Genomic DNA, 18,286 nt, shown 5'->3' with positions numbered 1-18,286 from the left:
GAACTACTATAAACAAATATTGTTTTCATTACAGTTCACTTGTTATGATTATTTAGACCCTACATTTCCTCCAGGATAACTACCCTCAGCCAAAAAAGCCCTGTGCACCATTTAGATTATAGTTTTACCAGTCTTAACAGTGGTTGTGCCTAACAGACAGATGGAGGCAAACACCAATGAGTAATACCCATCCTGTTTTTGGTGAAGTTGTCAAAGTACCTGCTGAATTTCACTTGTTAATTGTGACATATTTTAAAGCAATGCCTGCTAATCTGGGGTCATTTCTTGGACCAAAGTTTTTAACATGATGTTAAATTGTCTGCAATCAGCTGCCACCCATTTAGCAACTGCAAGTGGACTTCTTCAGTTTGGCATCGTCCACACCTTTGTGGCGATTCATGCTCTCTGCCGGTTGCTGTGATAGTTGCTCACTACATCAGTTTGTTAAGTTGTTCCTGTGCTTAACTTGAAAGTGGTAGCTCAAATTCCAAGTACTTCAGTGATATTTGAATTTCCTGTTTGGAACATAGTGCAATAACGTTTGTATTCATCACATCAGCCACTGGCAGCTTAACTAAACAGTGCTGGAAGGGATAAAACTGCATGCTGAAAAGAAAATTACCATGTAGATGCTTATTGTCGTTCAGAATGCACAGTGTTCGATAAAAAGACAGGACCAAATCAGAAATACTAAGAAACATTCTTTAATTTTTTTCCCTTTATCAAGGAAATATTTGAGGATTTTTAAATTTCATCTTATACAAAAAGGTATTCGTCTTTTTCACGTTTTACACATTTTGCATTAGAACATACCTTTAAACTTTGTTGCCGGTTGACACAGTTACAAAACATTTAACACAAAAGAAGGTAAAGAAACCAATTCTGTACAAAATAAACCAAGCACCTCCCATGAAGGACCAAAACATTAACAATAATAAACATCACATTGTTATTGAGAAGCTTTTACACGTTGGATAAAACCGGGGAAGCTGACAGAACGTACATTTTAAAAAAATATTTGACTGAATTAAAATACTAAATAACCCAGATATTGTAAACTACAGGACCTGTTAGGTGGTGATTTTGTGTCACATTTCATGAAAAGGATTTACAGAGATACAAAGCCTCAAGAAAAGTTACATCTCCCTCATGCACCAACTCACACACAAGAGTGATAGCATGTCTGCAGTGGCAGATTCCTGTCTGAATATTTTTGAGCTGAGATCTGAATATTCAGGTGATGTGTACAAGTGTGTGCCAGCATGTGTTTGCTTTTGTGTTAACCCAGAGCAGGCAGAGTTGCCTGCTCCTCTGTCACAAAAAGGAAAATATGGCAGCTGTCTTTATGGCTTGTGTTTTATTTTCTAACAGTCCAGTCACCAGCCTGACTGGGGGCGTAAGACACAATGTCCCCAGCTGCTGAGTGGACAAATAAATTCAGGGTGGTGCACTTCTCCGAGTGATGAACAACCTTACAGGAGAGTGGCCCAAGTGCTTACGAAGAGACTCAGAAAAGCAGCTCAGTGTGGGACAGTAGCCTCTCCACTCATCACCTCTCGCTACCAGACCTCAGGAACCTCGAACAGAGACGTTGTAGATTCAGCTGCTGCAACAGAAAGGGACAGCAGGACAAACATAAAAAGACCTACCCTTCAAGAATATAACACGATATCACTGTTAATTAGTGCCTTGTGGTGCACATAATCTTCTGAATGCTTTTTTTTTGTCTGATTTACACATTTACAAGTTTCTGGAAAGTAACTTAAAGGATAAGTTCGGTTTATACAGCTTTTACATTGATTACAGAATGAAGTAGAACAAAATACTCACCCAGAAGGCTTTCCTGATCCATGCAGTGCTTTGGGAGATATTTAGATCCAAAATCGTGCAGCGGTCGTCCGTATAATGGGATCCATCGGGGCATAAACAACACCGCTCTTAAACTCCATTAATTGCCCAAAAACTCGTGTTTTTCACCAATATTCCATCATGGTGAAAACACAAAAAATGTGTCAGCTCTCTTTGAGGGGCAACGTAAACAAAGTCTTCATCAGTTCAGAGGTCATTACAGCTACATAGCGCTGTCTGAAGTGACAAAGACTGCAACAGAGGACTATCTCGGTGCAGACCATGATGGAATATCGGTGAAAAACACGAGTTTTTGGACGATTAATGCAGTTTTAGGAGCGGCGCTGTCTATGCCCCGATGGATCCCATTATATGGACGTACGCTGCTCGATTTTGGATCTAAATATCTCCCGAAGCACTGCTTGGATCAGGAAAACCTTCTGGGTGAGTATTTTGTTCTACTTCATTCTATAAACAATGTAAAAGCTGTATAAACCAAACTTATCCTTTAATGCCTAAAACCAGTTGAATTATAACATTGAGTAAAAGGCCAACGTTGGTGCCGAACCCACAGCCACTTTAATAAGGACTAGAACATCTGCATATGGGGTAGGTACCTCTAGTATTAAACTAACACACATATTACGACTTTGTGTGGACCATTGAAGGTAGTAACAGGGTGCTCTGTCATGCAGCGGCCTTGTTAGAAAATTGGAGTATAAATGTCAACTGAAGGATACATTTAAATCAAAAGTTTACCAGCACAGCAGTAAATAACCATATAGCCATGGTTGAGATCCTGGCATTAATACATATTTTTTAAACTGACTGAGAAAACTTGTTAGAAAACAGTTGTCTAATATTGTCCATCTTAACCAGCGTTTATAAATATTAGTGAATCATTTTGGGATAATAAAGAAAATAGATAAAATGCGACAATTATAAGTTGACAACTCTTAAGTGGAACTGTGTGAAGCAGGTTGAAACATTAGACAAGCTTTTGCACCAAACACACCTTCAGTCTGCTTTTTCTTGCTCTTTGGACCTTTCCTCCCATGCATCCTTGATGAGGCCTGTTGCCAGGTGACTGTCCCATCAGCATCACCTGCTTCATTTGTGCCCTCAGGGGCCTCGTCAGGGATGGGACTTAACCCTGCTGTGTCTGACGAATCTCTGCAGGGGCATAGCAACTGTTAAATGGCTCCACTGCAAACAGGATAATACTGACATGATCAATGATTGAGACCATTGTACTCACGCTGTTTTCAGCCATCCCTCAGAGGTTTTGCTCTCAACAGCTTCTGTGTTAGTCTGTTCATTTAAGGCTGGAAAAAAAATATGAAAATCAGTGTCAATTTAAACAGAAGTCATTTTACAACAAAAGCATATTGAGTTAAACTACATTAAGGATATATGATTAGTGTGTAACACAAGGTCATGCAGGTGTAGAAAAGACAGAACCAAAGGCTGATCACTGATGAAGAGATCGTGCATAATCTAAAAACACAAACAAAGCAGCTTAAAAAAGAACTTGGAAAAAAAATAGGATAGTTTAAAAAAATCTTACTGAAACTAGAATTCAGTGTACTAAATGAACTGCACTGTAGATGATTTACAAGCTTTAGTTTGACTTCAGGGTAAAAAATATATCCAAAAAGTAAATGCCCAGTTTCAACCTCTCAATCATTTGTCTGGTTATTCAACAGAAATGAGCAGTTGAAATGTCAAAAAGGAGTCTAAAGACTTCATCACTGAGAAATGCATCTGACTTTGAACAGGATATTCAATCCTGTATTTAAAACATCCCCCAGCCTTCCTTGTCTGAGTAAATCTAGTCAGTTGGCATAATTATTCAGAACACCAGCAGCCCTCTCCTCTAAGGCAGACTGAATATCTGCTCAGTATTACCCTCTGCTGCTTGCCACCACCCACCACACAACAGTGAGAAAGTACTTGCGCATGTACGCTTTCACACACCATCAGTTCTCATCTTCTTGCTGCCTGTGCTATCAGGGTACGAGTAGTTACTCCAGCCGTCCGTAATTTGAGAGTCTCTAGCCCCCTGCTCTCCCTGAACGGGGCTGATGCTGCGTTTCCTTAAAGCTCTGGAGCAGTAAAAAACAAGCCATAAGTATGTCAAAATGGTACAAATTTCCAGACTGAGAGCTAAATAGATTGCACATTGTGTTTAAGTTGCAGGCCATGTTGGTGGAGAGGTGTACCTGGAATACCCGAAAGCAGCTGAAGTGGAGGAGGCAGTGTAATGAGATTTCGCCCAACTGTCCTCTCCCCAAGTTTTGGGCGTCTGGCCCAGCTTCTCCTTCTCCTGCTGTTTACCCTGGATGTACTCTGCATACGTCTGGATCCTGTAACTCTCTGCATAGCGGCTGGTGTTCATAGCTGAATGATGATAGGAAGATGTTAACAGACAGCTTCAACAAGTGAAGTATGGTGTAGGTTAACAGCTAAGGTTGTCCAACTCACCTATCTGCACCTGGTCTGTCTGACTTAATGACACGAATGCTGATGTGTCGTCAATCCAAGACACCTGGATGTTTCCTATGTGGATACCAAAGATACAAAGAGACTGAAAAATAATAGACCATATCCATGTAAAAGCAGAAGTATCAGGTAAATTATGAGGCGTTTTCTTTACCGAAGGCACTAAAGAGCTGGTAGATGTCACTTGTCTTCCATTCTTTCGGGAAGGTGACGTAAAGAACATGGTCTCTTTTCGGTTGCACTGCAAGATTGATAGAATGATCAGCAACCATTAAGAGTGAAATGCCTGTGGACTTTGATTTGACAGCTGTATAAGGTAATTATGGCCCTTAGAACAGCACCTCAACAAACAATAACATAGCATGGGTATAAAACAGTTGAAAAGCCCTCCATAAAAATTACAGATAAATTAAATGTGGGTTTTGTCAGTCCAAAAAAGTGAGCTGGTTGTGTAGAAAAAAATATGTTTGTAAAATGCTAAAAAATAATGTTTACACTAACAAAAGAATAAATCCTGGTCCCAACTCATCTCCAAAAAAATCAGTAGGTTCTTCTGAAAACAGCAACAGTAAAATTATCTCTGCAACATTATCCTACTCACAATCTGGTCCTGTGATGTTGAGGTAGGGGATATCGATTATCCTCATCAGAAAAAGCCTTGAGGGGAAAGGAGGACCATCACATATTTTTTTTTTAAAACAGCAAATGAAAGAAAGCAAAAGATGTTTGACTTTAAATACAGCTCTTACTTGTTAAAGAAAGGCTCAACTAGTTTTGAGCGAGCTGGGATGTAAGCTTTGGGTGGAGTCAAAAAAGAGCCTGAGAAGAAAGCATGGAGCTCACAGTTAAAACATGAACTTGGATGTTTGTTCTGAATTTGGAAACAGGATCGCTGTGATTGTGTTACCCAAGTAGTTGGCCATGGAGATGAAACAGAGGCCTGTGATGTAGGCATCATATCCTGCCTCGTGGAGCTGTTCCTGGGCTGTGTCATAACTGTGAAACCCCTCTGCCGTTTCTAACAAGAATGGTTAAGAAACACTGAGGTTAGCATGAGTTTGATCAAATTTTGGCTGCATTTCTAAAGGTTTTATTTACTCACCAACTTGCGGTGACTTGAAGGGGCTCTCCTTGAGCTGCTTCTCCAACTCTGCCAGTGATGTGTTAGTAATCAGCTCCTGAAACACAAAAGGTCAAAGCACAAGTTGTCACCATTACCTGCGATAGGGCTTGAGTTAATTTCTTACTTTACACAGCAGGCAACCTTAGTTAATGTCATATCGCTTTGCTCTGTAAGTTGGCGTATTTGAACCTTTCAAAAACATCTCAATCCCCACATACATATCAGTGTTCGTGGGCATGTTCTGATTAGCTCTCTTACCTTAAAAGGCTGAGTGGAAGCCATCAACTTTGTATCCAGAAGTCTGAAAGAACATAAAACAAACTCACAAGTTGAACCTTACGAGCACTCAAAAGCACTCTAAAGAAAAGAAAAAATAATAATAGAAAGAGGAATTCTACCTTGGAAAAACACACATTGTGACCTCTTTAAAGTCTTGAAGATCCTAAAGAAATAAGACACTAATTATTCATTGAAAACATTACTTTGCTTAAAGTGCCATTTTATGCAGCAAAAAGCTAAGTTTTTAAAATAACTATTTTTTTTTTACCTCAGGCAGAGGGCAGTAAAACTGGTGGATGGTATGCATCACATCCAAGAGCATGTTGTGGCCAACTACAAGTTTACCCTGTTAATCAGATACAAAGTTGAAGATTAGGTCACAATTTACAAAGTACAAATGTTCAAAACGTTTGCAAAAACCAGCGTCAGTGACAAAGAGAGATTCTATCTCATAGCAACTGTGTCCTCTCACTGGTTGATGGATAATGGCTGTAAGTATTAAAACAGCTAATTAAAGATTAAGGTTGTTAAAGGTCTGAAACAATTTAGAGTTCACTCACAGATTTGGAGATGGCATGGATGACTCTGGAGAAGCCAACAGCATCACTGAGCTCCTCCTATGGAGCAAAAGGAGATGCAGGAAAAAAAAATTGAAAACTTGGAAGTTGTTTGAGATTAAAAAACAATACGTCTTTGTGGCCATCTTGAACCTGAGCTCACCTGCTCTTTCTCCAGTTTCTGCTGTTCCCTCCTCTTCCTCTCCTCCTCATCTACTTTGCTGACCTGGATGAATCGCTCCTTCTGCTCAAACACAGAACTTGCATCAATATTTTACATATTCCACAAATATACAAAAACAACACCGCAGGGCAAAATTTGTGGAGAGAAAAACATGTTTTTACCTTTTCTGTTTCCACTGTTTCTACATGCAGCCCCTTAGGAAACCTATGAAACAAAACAAAACATTCAGTCGTTGACAAATCAGCATGGCAACAATAGTATGGCAAAATGTTAAGCTACACATACTTCCAGTTCAGCGTCTGGTATATCAGCTTTCTCTGGAACCTGGTCAGGAAATATGTATTCATCAAGATAAAATGCAAATATGTGCATGATTAATACAAATCAGTGTAGGTGTACGGTTATTAGTAAACATGCTGGATTACCCAGTGCATGGCTCCAAATCCAACGTCTTTTCTGAGTTAGTGAAGAGTGTCTCCACCTTTTCTCTGTGGGGGGAAAAACAGCAGAAAGGATCTTAAAAGAAATTACAGGGTCTCGACTTCAACTTTTCCGCAATAACATGATCTCAAAGCCAAAACAGATGTTTGTCTTGTAGTGTGTCCTAGGCAAGAACTGAGTACTTTTACACATTCTAATTATCTGAAAACAAATGAAACTAGCAGGTTCACATTAGAGTGAAAAAAATTGAGCTGCTTCTGTTAATCCACAGCTACTTGTACCACCAGTCTGCAACATCAGTCCCATTACTGCCTTTAGTACATTCATAAAAAAACGCCAAAGAGATAACAAGATAACAACTCCTGTAAACAACCCTTACATGACTTTGTTGATAAAGTCTTTGTGTTCCTCTGGTACGTGTGCAGGGCCTTTAGAAGATGGAGAGATGAAGGATGGCGTCCCCACACCGTTAGCATGTTGATTTCTCCTCTCCTCCATTTGCTCTCTCAGTTGAGCCTCTTCATCTTGATTTAGATAAGGGATTCCTTTGAAAAACAAAATACAGAGGCTTCAATTCCACTCTGTGTGGTGACCTGTGATTGCATGATGGCTCAAGAAAACTTAGTCCACTGGTTTATGATTAAGAACAATAGATGACTAAAGCAGGACAAGATAAATACTTGCTTCTCTTAAGAGTTCTTAAACCTCAAATTCAAATTGAAAATAAGCTTTATTATCATCACGTTTTTTAACATGCCATCCAAGCTAATGTTCTTTTATAATCCGTCAAAGGATTATAAAAAGGACTATAAAAGAATTAAAGATGTACCAACAATCAAACACATACCAAGAGCAAAAAGATCAATCAAGAATAAATAAAAAAACAAACAAAAGTTTCTGAAATAAATACTTTCAGCGACCACTTTTGGCAAAATGACCCAAAAAAATCATATGAAACAAAAACACACACAGACTTTACTGCCATCAGTACGTACACAAATTTGCTGGGTCCATAACACCGAGGTTTGACATCAATCACTACACATCAAGAGACTTAGGGTCAATTTACAGTGCACTCACCGTTGCAGAACACCTTGTTGAAGTCAAATCCCTGACTGGCCAGAAAGTCAATACTAGAACTCTAAAATGACAAAAGATGATCCGACATTTTCACAACTTTCAAACAAAATGCCAACCAACAAATCATGTCCCTGCAGCTGACTAAGCATTTTCAGGGACAGTAACTTTTTATATAAGAAGTCATTTATCTCACTGCACTCAGAAGCAATAAGAGCATCAGGGAGCACACAGACTTACTTGACAGATGAACTTTATGTCAGGGGATGTCCTGCTGAATGGTTTTGGGAATATATAAAAGTTAAAAGGCTTCGTGATATACCTGCAAAGACAGGAGAAAAAATAAGAGACACAGGGATTAGTGAGAGTATTCCTGCAGCTGTGATTTCTAACAAAAAGCTTAAATTTTAGACCTCTATTCTCTGTGTTTTTACATCAAAGTCAGCAATAAAGAACATTTAAACTAACTAGAGCTGTTAGTCATTTCAACTAAAATGAATAGGGATGCACGATATTATCAGCACAATATCGGTATCGGCTGATAAAAGTTTAAAAACATGTTTATCGGTATCGGCAGATATGAAAATTTCTGCCGATATGCACAGCCGATAAGGTGCTATTCAGTTAGGATTATTATTATTTTCCATCTGAAAAATAAGCTCCTTAAATAAAATGTAGCACTTTATTTATTTGCACTGCAGAGCTCCGTGTCTGTCACCAGGTTGTAACAGTAGCTTTAAAATAATCACATGCAACTTGGTTATGTTTAAAAATGCATTGTACATTTAAAGTTCATATGATCTAAAGAAATTATTTTTCTGTATTTCAATACTGAATGTCTTGAGTTCGAAAAAATAATACATTTCTTATTCATGGTAAAATCAAATGTTTTTTGTGTGTTTCTTAAACAAATAAGACCGTCACAATAAGAATTACATATAAATGCCAGTACGGGATAGACTTAGATTTCTGTTAGGGCTGCACGATTATCGCAATCGCAATCGCAATGTCAGCACATGCAATTACGTAATCGCAAAAGAGGTTATCGCAATCGCAATCGCAATGTCAGCACATGCAATTCAGATTTTTCTCCATGATAACCAAGCAAGTCTGTAGACTCATCATGACACAACTTTTTTTCTTAAATCGCAAGCACAATCGCAATCGCAATATTGTCCATCTAATCGCAAATCGCACCTTTTCCCCAAATCGTGCAGCACTAATTTCTGTACAGTGAAAGAACAAACAAACTTGTGATTATCGGTATCGGTATCGGCCAAAAGGGGTTTCGATATATCGGCATATTGGATATTGGCAAAAATCCAATATCGTGCATCCCTACAAATGAAATTTTGTGAAGAATTATTAAATCAAAAATAAATGTAACTAATCTTTTAGATTGATGAATATAAGATGCCTTCCTTGGCTCCACAGTTTCTGTGGTGGATGACTCTCTTGTCATAGCTAACTGTGTTATAACTTATTGAAACACCTATCACATTTTAATTATGTTAATTACATTTTGAAGGAATTCTTGCCAAAAAATAGCATTATCTTCACCTTCCTCAAGGCCCTTTTCCATTTCAACCGATATTTTGCTAGTGAGGCATTCTTAAAAATTAAACAATAATAAAATAACCCAACCACATAAGCTCAAACCAAAATGGTACACAGGGAGCCATGAGAACTCGGTGCCTTAGGGTAGTTGGGTGCTTATCTAGCAAAAGATTGTATAAGAAGTACCTGTCAATTTTCTAATGTAAAACACCATTTTTTTTTATGTCCAGGAGCCCAGACCAAAACTGATGAATATATAAAAAGTCTCTTGGCTTGATGACAAATAAGGTACTCTCCAACGAGAACGAGCAGTAAATTAGTATGAACATCTACATTTTTAAAGAGATAATTGAACAAATGAGATCTTCGTTTCCCTTCAGAGAATTATATTTGCACTACATAAAAAAACAAAAATATAAAAGTGGCAAGGTCTGTCAGTTCTATCAGAGGTTGTTAAGCAGCTGAATAATGCTCAGAGCAAAGATGTGATGCCTTTCTCAGTCAACATCCTGGGGCTGGGCAGGATGTGTCTATTATTAAAAGTCACACCAAAGAGGGGTAATGTGTTGGTTATGACCTTGATAGCGTGATTCAACTGTCAAGTAAAGAGTACAGCATAGCCTTTCTTTCTATTTGGTCAAACTTATTCATTTTCTGCACAATGCAACTCCTCTCCATAACACCAAATTCAAATACACTTAGTGTCACCACACTCTCAATAAAACCACTTCATCATGACATTTTCAGTATTAAAAGTATCAAGGTTTCTTTTAAAAAACAAACAGCGCTAAGCTTTCTGAGTCCTGCATTTAGTTCTTCACAAGATTTAGATATAATATGTCCCAATATTGCTGTCAGGTGTATCGTTTTGAATCCATTAAGAAGGTTTTACTTACTTTGACTTTGTCTGGTCGTACTTAAATGTGCATAACCCGAACTGGAACAGCAAGAAGTCCATGGAGTGCTGGTGGGCATAAAGAAAGACAGACAACCAGACGGACAGACATGCTGCGTTTAAATGGGATAAACAGTAATGTTGCAATGTGCATACATTTCTCAGTAGTGCAAACCTTTTTAAGCTTCGTGTATCTCTCCTCAGGTGTGTCCAACCCGTTCGTTAGTGCACTGACATTGGGTCCATCACTTATCCCTAAAAACATATTAAATATTTCTTAGCCTTTATGAACAGACTACGCTTATAAACACCAGTCTGTTTAAAAGCTCTCACATTGTTAGTTACCTGAAAATTCTCCATCGATGGCAAGAAAATCAGCCTCCTCTATCGCGCTGTACACAGTGTTCAAACAGTCTTTAAAATCTGGAAAAGGGAAAGTGCATTTACATCAGTGAGTTAGCGGGATGCTAACAGCCAGTATGCGCGAGAGCGCACGCGCACGCACACACACACAACTCAAGCCGCAGCTGTGCAGCTAGCCCCACAGCTAGCAAGCAGCACAAGCACCGAGGGAAAAGAGTCAATTTACACAAATATCACGTCTCTTGTCTGTTCGGTTTTGTCGTGTTGTTTATAAAAAGGCTAAAATTCAAGGGGTAGAATCTGTATGGTAACTTACTCCTGCGTGTCACTTCCATCCCTGCACAATGACTGAACCCGGCTGACAGCTAACACTAGCAACGACGACTACTGGCTTTTAAGGTTAACAAACACTTCCGGGGCCGCCACGGCACGTGCTCAACGGTGTCTCTAAAAGCTTATTACACTTTTTGTAGGTTATTAAAACATTTAAGAATGTTAATAAGTCAAGTTAAAATTGTTTTAATTGCAGAAACAAAATACTTTTTAATGTTTTTATTTGAAAACCCAGAATGTATCATGTTCTTGGTATTATTGAATGTTGGTTGTTAGGCGGGTGTTACCAACTCTGCGCACCAAAAACAAAATAAGACAACAGGACCAACCACCCCAGGCCATGCCAATTATGTACAAAAGTTCCCGTGATATTAAGAAAAAAACAAGTTATTCAGACTGTTTGGAAATCTTAAAAAAGACAAAAAAAAAAAAAAAAAAAAAAAAAAAAACAGTTTTAGTTTTAAGGAGTATTGTTTCACATTTTAATGAATTGTAATTATGATTTAATAATCTTCATTTGTAGAGCACTTCACTGAACTCATGTTAGAAATTTCTTCATTTAATGAAACAAAGCGCAACACTAAAATCCTTTCTAAAATACTCCTTTGATTTTAAGACATACTGTATACTTCCAGAAACTATACTGCAGCTCATCCCACATAGTTTTAGTTATCTAGAGCTAATCTGTTGTGTAGAGGTAATAAAGTGAAGTGCAGATCTTCAGCTGTCCTTGAGAATTCTCATGAAAATTGAGGGACAATTAAGAGAGCAAACTACCAGATTTTAATATTTATAACTATTTATATTTAATTTACAGTAGCATACAAAAGTTTGGGCATCCCTGGTCAAAATTTCATTTAATGTAAACAATCAAGCAAGTGGTGGATTGAAATGATCTCCAAAGGAAATTTAGTTAATTATGAAATAGCTTTTCCATTATTTCAAGCAACATCAGTGTATAATATTTTTGTATAATTTTTTTGAGTGAAAACATAACAGCACCCCCCCTCAAAAGAATGGGAACCCCCAGAAGACTTGAGCTCTCAGATAACCTTGACCAAGGTGTCGTACCTTAATAGAGTCATGGCTTGTTCACATTCTGCGTTTACATGCAGTCAATATTCAGGTTAAGGTCAATGTTCTGTATTGACTGCATGTAAATGTAGCCAGTGTTGGGAAAGACAATGTGATGCAAGTTTGAGAGCTTTAAAAATACCCAGACTCCTATAACCTTGTCCCAACAACCCGCAGCCATGGTTTTACATAAGCAGTTGCCTAGAACTCTAAACCTGAAAATGGTTGAAGCCCACAAAGCAAAAGAATGCTATAAAAAGATGAAAGAGCATTTTTAGGTACAGATTTCTTCAGTTTGGAAAGTAATTAAAAAATTGCAGTTAACAAGAGCAGTGGAGGTCAAGACAAGGTTCTAAACTGCTCCAAAAGCAAATCAGAACCCTGTTTGACAGCAAGAGACCTCCTAGAAAATTCGGCATCTGGCATTGTGGTAAACGGTTCAACTGCTCAGTGACACCTGCACAATTCTGGCCTTCATGTAAGAGTCATCAGAAGAAAACCTCTCCTGCATCCTCATCACAAAATTCAGCATCTGGATTTTGCAAAAGAATATTAAGACATGCCTGATGCATTTTGAAAACAAGACCAGTTCAGCTGTGAAGCATCAGGGTGGATCCATCATGCTCTGTGGTTGTATTGCAGTCAGTGGCACGGGGAATGTTTCACAGAGAGGAGACTGGCTTTAATTAAATTCAACAAATTCTAGAAGCAAACATAAAACTGTCTGTAAAGAGGCTGAAGTTGAAAAGAGGATGGCTTCTACAAATGGATGATGATCTGAAACACACCTCAAAATCCATGGTGAACTACCTCAAGTGGCAAAGGGTGAAAGTTTTGCCATGGATAGACCTCAAAAGAGCATTGTGTGCAAGACAGGCCGGGAATCTGACAGAAATAGGCGACTTCTCCAAAGTGCATGGCATCATCAAACATGAGGAACGTGTTATGGCTGAGCCATCTCACTCTTGAACAAAAAAGAGAACTTCAAATTATTCACAAATATCAATATCATGTATGCAAGATGTGTGTCTCAATTTGGAAAATCATTTCATAAAGCTGCTTTAAGTTGTGATTTCCAGTTATCTTCTTTAAGTCAGTTGGGCGATAGACCTGCCACAGAGTGCCTCGGAGACAGAGCAGCACCTGCAATATTTAGTATTCTCCAAGAAGTTTATTTCACAGAAAAATACATGCAGCGCTAAACCAGGAGTTGTGTATTTAAATGCAAATATGACATTTCAAGAAGTACAGACAGCAGGGGTTTTCTCTTTCTTAAAATTAAGTTAGCAGGGACTGGCTTCTGCTTTTCTATCTTGTGTTTTCCCTTGGCTGTAGGATTATTTATATTTTTTGACAATGCCTTAACATTTGCATTGATCATTCTTTTGGGATTATAGGCCTATAAATTCACAACACTGATCACTTCTAATTGAAGCGTATGCATGCCACACATTTTGTATTTATGTGAGCTTTTGTTTGCACAGTTAATTACTTTGTTGGCTTGAATGTAGACAGGCTATACACTCCCTCCAGACTATAATTATTATATTTTGTTTTTTGACAACAAGCTGAGGAGGAAATAATTACAGAAATGTGCGGCTGGGGTTAAAAAAAAATCATCTCTTATTAAAGTATCAAGCTGAAACACATGAAAAAAGAGGAGAGGAAACAGGAAAAACGATTACAACAGAGTACATTAAAATACCAAACACTTACATAACTCACACAAGCCTAATTAAACAGAAAAATTAAAATATGGCTGAAGAGTAGGATGGAGTATAAGTGTGTGTGTGTGTGTGTGTGTGTGTGTGTGTGTGTGTGTGTGTGTGTGTGTGTGTGTGTGTGTGTGTGTGTGTGTGTGTGTGTGTGTGTGTGTGTGTGCTGAACTTTAACAGAGGGCACTTAAATGAAAATTGATTCATGGGAGGCTTTTATTTTGGAATGACCTTTAAGGTGTCATTTCAGATTTACAGCTGTTAAGGTTTACACACCCACACACACTCACAAATAATAAAACCTTTGGCATTAAAACACTGCAAACTTATTAATTTGACTTCTTCAACTTGAAGAAATTATTATCATAATGTAGTTTTAAGGTCTGATACTCACATGAAGGGAAACTTTGAGCAGAATGGCTAAAACTTAATGACGCTATCTTTTTGGTACAAAAACATACCACATCAAAAGTAAAGACAGGTGCATTTTTCTTCCACTATAAAATCTAACATATTACATCTGAAAGTTTTAACATCAGAAATCACAACAGTGTATTGAAAAAGATTTAAAAAGCCCTATTTGTTTTTGAACACTATATGAATATTTGTATTTATGGAAAGTTAACAAATGGGATGAATTATAATAAAGTCGAACAACTTACTTTAGTACGATTTCTCACTGTGAGACCAGGATAAACCCAAGCAGCCAGCTTTTACAGAGACAATGCTGGAGTGCAAAAACAAAACCAAAAAACTGAAGTTCATTTGGTGTCCACTTGAGGCTGTCTGAACACCAAGTCAAGCCCTTTAGATCTCATAATAAAGTTTTTTTTTTAATGGCAAAATCGTACATAATGACTTCTGTTTTTTTTTGAAGTAAAAATGAGGTGAATAGCTAATTTTTAATGGATTTTGATTATAATAAGGCTGTTTTATCTACTCTATCCCACTTGTCATTGGACGGAAGCTGGGGTATAGTACTTAGAGCAGGTCACCATAACTAGCATGTCTTAGACTTTGGGAGAAAGCCAGAGCAGTTACAGGAAACCAGTTTAAACATAAGGAGATAGAGGACACTTTACACAGAATGCCCCTGGAATAAGGACTCTTCTTGCTGCATGGCAAAAACTTACTGCTGTACCAGTGGACAGCTCCAAACATTTTAATCTGGCGTTTAAAGCTGCTGTGAGGAACCATTGGTTTGTAAAGATCCTAGCGCCTCTTGAGGGAAAAGATGTACATCTTGTACCTGAGCTGATCTTATGCTGTACACAGGGTACGGTACTCAGGGCCTTTGTCTAACTCATAACTGCCCACAGCAATTTCAGGCTTTAAATTTATAGTATACACGTATTAAATCTTGTTAGCAAATGTCTGGTGTTGTTTTATAGATAATAAAAACATCAGTATGAATTCTAAACATTTTAAGGCAGTTCCAAAGAAGCAATGTGAACATTTAGCGCAACAGGCTCTGGAGCACTGGGACCACCATAACTTTACTGATGGAAAGGATAAGCAAAGGAGTGTTTCATCATTTCATCTGACTGTTAGATCGCTATATATTTTCATTTGTACACCTGATCCCTTAGAATAAGAGCACTGTTAGAGTATTTTTAATTTTTGGAATTATGTGTTTTTCCCGGTTTCTTTTTTAATTTAATTTTGCACCAACTGTAAGCTCTTGCACAACTCTACCTGTTGGCAGTTTGTGTTTTTATCATCTTTGTTAATGCACACTTTACTTTGAAGTTTTGTGCTGCTCCATATATAAAGTCATGTAAAGCAGTTCATTCTAATTGCCCATGCTGTGATTTCATGGTACTGGTCCTTTCTTTTACACAGAATCTAGTGGACACTGAGGGATGGCATCTGAATCCTGCTGATGCTCCCTGTCCAGTGACTTCAAGTTTTTTCAGTCTGACTGCAGCTGCAACCTCCTTTGACACTGTACCAACAGACAAAGACACTCATGTGTCTTTGTTGTCCTATTACACAACTCAGTGTGATTTTATGCTGTTCTAGCACTTGAACAGTTCATCTTTGGTTGTTTAGTCACTGCAAAATGTACACAAATTCTTGTTGGTGTCTTTCATTGTGCACCACTGACTGTCATCAGTGAGGAGTACATCCTCTGGTCTTCCTCAAGTTTCCTCCATATTTTTCAGTCATACATTTTTATTGGGTGTGTTTTTGTGATGTGAACTAAATGTCAAGTCAGACAGACTTGACTGTTTGTATTTTTTTTACTGAAGAATGTCTTTCCCTTCTAAAAATTTGGCTACATTGACTTACAGTGAAAAGATAATAAAACACATTATTTTTTAACATACATAGGGGTATGTGAGTGATTTTTGAAGACTAACTTTGTTGTACAGGAACATACAGCATGTTTTCATTAATGGTGACAGAGGATTTAGAGATGAGGAATGACACAAAGGTCTCCGGCTGGATGTGAAGTGCTGTAGTGTCAAATGGCTGAATCCAAATGTTGAGGATGAGACAGCACACGCTCTGGCATTTCAGAATTAAGGTCAGGGTAGTATAAGTAGTGGTAGTTGTTGGGGGTGAATTTGGTGTGTTTCACAGTCGTCAGCTTTAAACTCACCGCTGGATTAACCCGATGTAGCCTCTGGGTAAAACTGAGCTGTATGCAGTGTGTATGTAGACCTTCACTTGTCACAAGTGTCAGTCAGCTTCAGTGCAAGCTCGCAGACAACACATGACAGCATCATTATATCCTGCTAACAGCTCCATATCCACCCAGCGCAGACTCTGCTGCTGTATTAATTGGCCCCAGGTCTGCAGCCTGTCGAATTATCTTCCACTCATTTTAGTATGTACCATGTTTGTAGTGTGATGATCAAACAAATTTACATTTCACCTCACTGTAGCATTCAGTCTGACACTGTGCTCATCTTAGCCATTTCCTGTCCACTCTAACCAGCAGCAAGTGACGTGTCTGATCCAACCAGCGTCATCTTTACTCTGCTCTGTAGTAGCAGCAGCTAGGAGTACACGTGGCTTCTTAAATGAATAAAAGATATAATATAAATATGTTATAGCCTAAAAAAGGGAAATATTTAAATTTTCTGCTGCCATTTTTTTGGACCAGGGTCACAATGACAGACAGCAATGTATTAGACTGATCTCTACAGTTACAAAATACAAAAAGCTGTATTCTACACTGCTTGCTGCATGTGCACTGTATGCTGTGTTCAAAGGTGATATGTATGCCTATAAATCCTTGTTTAATGCTAATAAAGTAAACAGTTTCAAAAGCAGTCTTTTTAAAGACACACAAACAGATAAAGCTTTTCACTAAAGGAGGGTGAAACTTGGTTTGACCTTCACTCGCTTTTGGTTACTTGGAAAGCAGCTTGGAACGAAGAGCAATGCGAGTTGGCTATATGCCAACCAGGTATTTGTCAAATTACCCAGTGACTAGCTTATGCTAACATGGTTATTTAGGTACATGAGTCTCAAGTCTCTCCCATATAGAAATGTGATGCTGCAGGTGGTTGTCAGGCTAGTGAATGTGTCCAAGTAGTCACAGTCAGAGGCAGTGGGTGTGTGCTGCCACTGGCACTGAGCCAAGGCGGAGCCCAGTTTGAATTTGTGTTTATTAACAAGTAACAAAAATTTCTGCAGACCCTACCTTTACTTGATACACAAAACAAGTTTCCCTAAGGTTGTTTGGTCATAGCAATGTACCATGTGCAGGAGCTTGGCTAGTGGATTGGTGTAAAGTGTACAGGTTGATTAACAGGAGTACAATTGAGAGCCACGCCCACACAAACACAAAACGAGCAAACACCAGTGAGGGGAAACATCTGAAACAGTAGGAATAATGGAGAGTCAGAGCCAGGACCATGACAAGAACAGCTTTGATCTGTCGTGGCATTCTCTGAAACTCTGCTGGAGGCCTGCACCCTGTTCAGCCAAAAGATATGAACTCATTTTCTGCTCTGCTGATGGTGATAGGCAGAGAGTGGTCTTAAACGGCTTCTGTGGTGCTCACCAGAAGTGTGGCGTCAGTAAAGACTGCAGCAATTAATTCACATTACTTTGCTTCCCAATCAAAGCATTTATTTACTCCTGCTTTACGTGGGCTTTGTAATCACTCATAAATATCAATGTACTGATACACAGTGACCTGTTAAACAGATGGACCTGGCCTTACATAATGTTTAACAACATCATGATAATGTGAATCGTGGCTGACACTCTTTCTTCTGAATTAGCAGATTGAAGGAGAAACGTTGAAGAAAAACATGACAAACACCAACATGAGACTCACTGGACTTTTCTCAGATGTAAGTGCTGTAACCAACTGGAGGG

At 38.4% G+C, this 18,286-nt stretch overlaps 1 protein-coding gene across 2 annotated transcripts; it reads right to left on the bottom strand.

Annotated features, from left to right (window-relative positions):
• Positions 1 to 751: 751 nt before the first annotated feature.
• Positions 752 to 11,261, bottom strand: parn (poly(A)-specific ribonuclease (deadenylation nuclease)). 2 transcript variants are annotated; one of them, XM_074663434.1, is made up of 26 exons: positions 11,143 to 11,261; positions 10,809 to 10,886; positions 10,639 to 10,718; positions 10,465 to 10,532; positions 8,252 to 8,333; positions 8,015 to 8,075; positions 7,314 to 7,479; positions 6,919 to 6,981; positions 6,779 to 6,817; positions 6,655 to 6,697; positions 6,473 to 6,553; positions 6,313 to 6,369; positions 6,021 to 6,098; positions 5,872 to 5,915; positions 5,732 to 5,774; positions 5,453 to 5,528; positions 5,258 to 5,368; positions 5,100 to 5,169; positions 4,952 to 5,007; positions 4,505 to 4,591; positions 4,333 to 4,407; positions 4,071 to 4,248; positions 3,826 to 3,953; positions 3,107 to 3,173; positions 2,864 to 3,021; positions 752 to 1,603 (listed from the first exon to the last, which is right to left on the bottom strand). In XM_074663434.1, the coding sequence occupies exons 1-26, from the start codon at positions 11,159 to 11,161 to the stop codon at positions 1,560 to 1,562; spliced, it is 2,052 nt and encodes a 683-aa protein (XP_074519535.1). In that variant the 5' UTR covers positions 11,162 to 11,261; the 3' UTR covers positions 752 to 1,559. The 2 variants fall into 2 exon arrangements, with proteins under 2 accessions (XP_074519535.1, XP_074519526.1); XM_074663425.1 differs by having other exon boundaries at positions 754 to 1,606.
• Positions 11,262 to 18,286: the final 7,025 nt, after the last annotated feature.

Source organism: Halichoeres trimaculatus, unplaced genomic scaffold, assembly GCF_033239565.1.
Source record: "Halichoeres trimaculatus isolate MK-OKI-2021-1 unplaced genomic scaffold, fHalTri1.1 fHalTri1_scaffold_2, whole genome shotgun sequence".
NCBI classification, from domain to species: Eukaryota; Metazoa; Chordata; class Actinopteri; order Labriformes; family Labridae; genus Halichoeres; species Halichoeres trimaculatus.
Note: the sequence above shows the minus strand (reverse complement) of the source record. Positions and strands in the feature narration are given on the sequence as shown.